The sequence below is a fragment of the Daucus carota genome, chromosome 8 (assembly GCF_001625215.2).
Source record: "Daucus carota subsp. sativus chromosome 8, DH1 v3.0, whole genome shotgun sequence".
Classification (NCBI taxonomy): Eukaryota; Viridiplantae; Streptophyta; class Magnoliopsida; order Apiales; family Apiaceae; genus Daucus; species Daucus carota.
The window spans coordinates 21,648,074-21,653,799 of NC_030388.2; the positions used below are offsets into that span (position 1 = coordinate 21,648,074).

The 5,726-nt window shown below is 27.2% G+C and overlaps 1 protein-coding gene across 1 annotated transcript; it reads left to right on the top strand.

Moving 5' to 3' along the window:
- The first annotated feature begins 1,324 nt into the window (after nt 1-1,324).
- LOC108198344 (histidine-containing phosphotransfer protein 2-like) lies at nt 1,325-3,907 on the top strand. Its single transcript, XM_064083782.1, has 6 exons — nt 1,325-1,396; nt 1,994-2,124; nt 2,256-2,324; nt 2,931-3,002; nt 3,220-3,292; nt 3,881-3,907. The coding sequence occupies exons 1-6, from the start codon at nt 1,325-1,327 to the stop codon at nt 3,905-3,907; spliced, it is 444 nt and encodes a 147-aa protein (XP_063939852.1).
- Nucleotides 3,908-5,726: the final 1,819 nt, after the last annotated feature.

Here is a 5,726-nt window from a genome sequence, read left to right on the forward strand (position 1 = left end):
TTGAGACCTTAAAACTATAAAAGAAAGAATAAAAATATATAAGATGCATTTTAATAATTTTCGTGATAGCAAATGCAATCATTTATTAATGACGATGCATATCAAAATAATATCTATACAAATTGTGCATAATAAAATAATGTAACTATTATAACACAATTAATTTTATTCAACATCTAAGAAATTACATTAAATGTATCTAAGATTATTTATTATTATTAAATAATTATTAAACATTATAATCAATACTTATCATAATCTCAATATTGTACCATTACTATAAAGAATATGAATGTTATAATAGATATTTAATAAATATTTTAAGAAATTGAATATTAAATTCTTTGAAATTTTAAAAGGCTGATATATATATCCTAGCACGTAGATCGGTAGATGTGTCCCCAAGCTTTTATATATTTCTCCATCTCAACTACCCCACCTGGATATATATCCAGGGGAATAATATTATATAATATTATCTCAATATGTATCGATCTTACCCTTCTCTGTGTGTATATATATAGTCCTACTCCAGTAAAAACTACTAAATACATCCTTAAATGCGAACTAATGCTTTTAAGAGTAAGGGTATGAGGAGGTTTGTGGGTCCCGAGAATGGACCCATAGGTGGGCCTTGGCAAGGCCCAGGTGGGGCCTAGTGGACGTAAGTGGGCCCTAGTGGGAAAGGAGTGGGGTAAAGTAATAGCTCTTAGCTTGTCTCGAGCCCGTCTGGATCATGTGCGGAGCCTTAGTGAGCCTTTCCTGGGCCGTGGATTCAGTGGGGTCGGGAGTGGGCCCCGGGTGAGTGATGACTTCTGGTGGTGGGTGATGTCATAGGCCTAATTTCTCTTGGTTCGTATTTAAGGTTCGCATTTAGTGGTTTGTATTTGATCAGTAGCATATATATATATATATATATATATATATATATATATATATATATATATATATATATATATATATATATATATATATATATATATATATATATATATATATATATATATATAAGCATTAAATTTAGAACCCTTTTTAAACACGTATAATTAAACAAATCAATGAAATAAGTTTAATACTATAATAGATATCTCCGCCGCATAATAAATATGATATCAATTGGATATCATTAAATTTCAACAATATATATGATATCAATTGGATATCATTAAATTTCAACAATAAATATGATATCAATTGGATATCATTAAATTTCAACAAATAGCTATATATCTCTTCTACCTAGAATCCTTTTTGAATACATACATTATTTTAAACAAAGGCAATCAAGTAGAGAAAATAAATTTTTCCTCTTCTCAATTGTAAGATGGACAATGGAAAGCCTGCGCCACCCACCACAAATGATGTTTTGGAGCGCCTTAGATCGTTGGAATACCAGGTTATCTGAGTTTAATCTTTATTGTTTACTATTTTTATTGATCAAAAATCAATTTGTTTTATGAATGAATGATTAATTTGGTCATGTGACAGATTCTTGATTGAGATGTGGATATGACTTTAGATGTTTAATATGGCTTGTTTTATACATGATTACATATCTTTTTAGTATATTTTTTATATGCAACTGGGCTATATTTTGGAAATTGGTTGATTTCTTCCATTGAGATCTATATTTTAGTTACTGAACTTATGTAAACCTCGCTGATTCTTGAAAAAAATCTTATTAACCTTTTGTGCATGGGAGGTTCTTAGGAGTGACAATATTTATGAAATCATATAATTTCTCTAATTTCTTATTCAATTTTTTGATTTGTAGTTTAAATTATACTTTTATAAAGATTTATTTTGTTTTCCTCAATTATTTATTGTTATAGATTCATATAAAAAGTGCTAAAAAATTAATATGTGTTAAATTGTTCATTTTTCATTGAATTAAATCATTATTATAATTTAAGTAGCATTACGTAATGTTAAAGACCCTCATTTATACTTGTGTATATGCATATATAATTTGTTTTTGTACATGTTTATACAGGGCTTGCTTGATAATCTGTTGCGCTATTATTATGAGCTCAAGACCGAAGATGACCCGTGTTACTTTGTAAACATGATTCAAGTCTTTCTTCAAGATGTGCCAAAGACAATTGATAGCATGAGAGAGATATTGTACACACATCAATTATTTTCTCCTTCAATTATTATATGATTTTTCATATATTTAATTATTTGTTATTTATTATTTTTTGTGATGACCTTTCTTTTTACTATTTTATCACCATATTGACATTATTTGTTAGGTACCAAGATTTTGTAAATTTTGCTAGATTGAAAGACCTCATCGTGAAGGTTAAAGGATCCGCTAATTGGTAATGTATCTTTCGCATTATTTTTTTATTTATTTTACATGAGATATTAGACTCTTCATGAATAGGACAATTCAATGTTTCTATTTAGACATAAATTATCATAAAATATTGAGAGACCGGAATAAAAATTTAGGTTAACTTTAAATCATCGTGAGAGATTTAATAAATAAAAAATGACGGAGACGAGTTCTAAATGATTGATTATGCTTATCTGTGACAGGTCAGGTTGTTTGATAGTTTTTACAATATTCAATAGATACCAGTTTTAATTTGTTTGATCCACTTGGTTTCAGACTTGCTACAACCCTAAGTCATAATAGTCACTCCAAATTTTTTGAGTTTGATGATAGTATGGGCTGATTATAATTATTTGCACTCTATTGATACCTATAATTTGATATATTATATATTTAGTCATAACTATATATTTGATATGAGTAATTATACTTTATTGGTGTTAGTTGATATTTAAAACTTAATACAAAACACTTTGCAAAACATAGGTTAAAAAGTTAAAATCATGTCTTAAAACTATATTTTTCTCACAATTGCATGCAACATTTGTTATTTTACAACATACCTCAAACTTACATATAAATGTTACAGGATAGGTGCTTTGAAGATGAGTAAAGCTTCAAGCAATCTTCTTCATCAATTTGAGATTGCATCCAAATCAGGGTGAGTAAGCTTTTTATTCTAAAAATGAAGACATGATTAATCAATTGCATATCCTAGCTGAGTGCTTGTTGCCTAATTCTGTAATTATAAATAACATATTTGTAATAATATGTACAAACATATATAATAAGAAACAAAATCTCATATAGGAAATAATAGTGGTGATATTTACGATTGTTCATTGGTTTTGTGTTATCAATTTTATCTTCTTTTTCAGATGCATGACTGCCTTAAATGAAGTAAAAGTTGTGTTTGATGAGCTACGCACACATTTGGACTCTCTTATACAGGTACATCTAATATTGAATAGATTTTTTAATGATTTAGAAAAATTACGATACACATTTTTGACATTTTCTATTTTCTTATATATCATAACTTAATTATCTATATAATTTTTGAAATATTTAGAATTTAGGAATGTGTTTAAGTTGGAGGAGATATCTAAATAATTTAAAAATATAGTCCATAATAGTTGTTTCACTTTTAAAAGAAAAAAGGGACTATTGTAGTTATTCATGAATTAAAAAGAGAATACCTTGGTTCTTTTAATAACTAAACAAAAAAGTTAGCTAATATATTCATTAAATGTATATATTTTATATATATATATATATATATATATATATATATATATATATGTAAAAGAAGATAAAAAGAATATAATTAATATTTGTGTGTGTGGGGCGTGTATGTGGTGACAAATTTTATCATAAGATGAACAAGTCTAGTATAAATTAGCACCTATGCATTTTTGCTTTTTCTAAAACACAATAAATAAAAACTCATCTTATTATCTTTGAGTCTTGTTAGAAGTGTCTATAATGCAATATATAATATCTAATTGACTAATATTATATAATTTGATTCATATGCAGCTAGAACTGGAAGTGTTTGCCAAGTAACCAACAATCATCGAAGGCAATGCGGCAAGTAATACAATCTTAGGATAATATTTTCATATATACTCTTGGACTAATTCTCAATTCCGCATTGGCTTTATTTGTTATGTTATACTGTTGTACTTTTATCATGGTAATGTGGTGATTTTTTTTGACATGAGTAATGTGATGATTTTTATTATGGTGAATTTGATTTTGCATGTTAGAAGGATATATTTGTGATGAGCATGCATATGAATTTTTTTTTGGAAATATCTCTAGTATTTTTTTATAATAATTTTGGTATCCGTCAATGGGGGAATAAAAGAGTGTCCACTCATTTTAGTTTTTAATCTCTCATGCACTTGATTGATTCATGATCTCAAATTTATTACTCTATTTTAAAAATCCGAAAGTGTATTAAACGAGATGTAATTTTTTCCGTCTAAATATCAAAAAAAAAAATAGATGAAGATCATGTAGCTTAAACTGAGGAAACAAAAACTGTGACGTTCGGTAATCTTTAAATTTATCTTATATATTTATAATCGATCTCACTTATTTTTATATGAATTCTTTGCATGATTTTTATAAAATATTTTAAAAAATTATAATAAAAAATATAAAATTCAATTCTATACTAGATATATTACCCGGGTATATCCGAGAATTTACCAATTTCCTAGTTATATCCTAAAATATAATTAATTTTTATCAATACTAAATTATGTCAATTCCACCAACCATAAGAAAAAGCTGTGGGTCTTGCTTGTAGCTGGGTTATGGATGTGGAACCATGATGGATATTGTCCCTCCAGTACTCATTCACATCATATTTTCATATATAATATAAATATTATATGAACATTATAAAGAGTATTAATGATAAATATATTATATATTTATAAATTCAAATAATCTCCATCATTTTATTGATTAAATTATTTTATATTATAATATAATATAATTTTAATAAATATACGACTTTTAAAAATAATTTTAATTAAAAAATATTATTATATATATTATAAATTTTCTTAAACGATGGAGTTCACAAATACCTGCAGGGATCGATAAAAGTTTGGGGATCTTCTCAAATTCGGGAATGGGGACAAGGATAACACTCTCCTGTATGCAACACTCCGTCTAATTAAACATCTTCTTTTAGACGACTCGAGCTATGAGGAAATGTGGTTATATTCTCGTTTTGGTAGCATGCATGTCCAATATGAATATTTTGCGAGTATTGAGGACTAATTTTTTAGAATAGATATTTTAAATTTTTTTGGATGGAAGATTTATTCAAAATATTATATTTAACAGGATTAATCTTGTTCTAAAATATTTATCCTTACTTTATTAATATTGCATAATATAACTATTTAAAACAAACAAAGTAAATTAAATCACGCTAGCTAGATTATGCATATATAATTGCTCAATCATGTTGAGTTGGGTTAAAATATTTCTTGAAAATAAGTTTAAACAAATTTTAACTACCAGCCACGTATCTACCTAAGATTATATGTAGAAGGCTCTCACAATAGCTAAATAATGGCGGCAAATCAGTAAGTAAAAATCTACTATTGCAAAAAATAGATTGTTAAGATATAAATGCCAGTTTGGCATTATTGCTCTCAATGTCCTTTAGGGGCCTATGAAACTTGAAAGCAGTGTCAAACGGGACTCCTAGATGAAAATCAATATTATCATGAGTGAGAACTAACGCGTAGAGATGTACTTACAGGCCTTCCCATTGACACTCATTGCATCCAATTCATCATCTGACCACTGTAAGGGCAAATGAGACAAGAAGTAGATATTGTCCATTCTTGTATGTAGC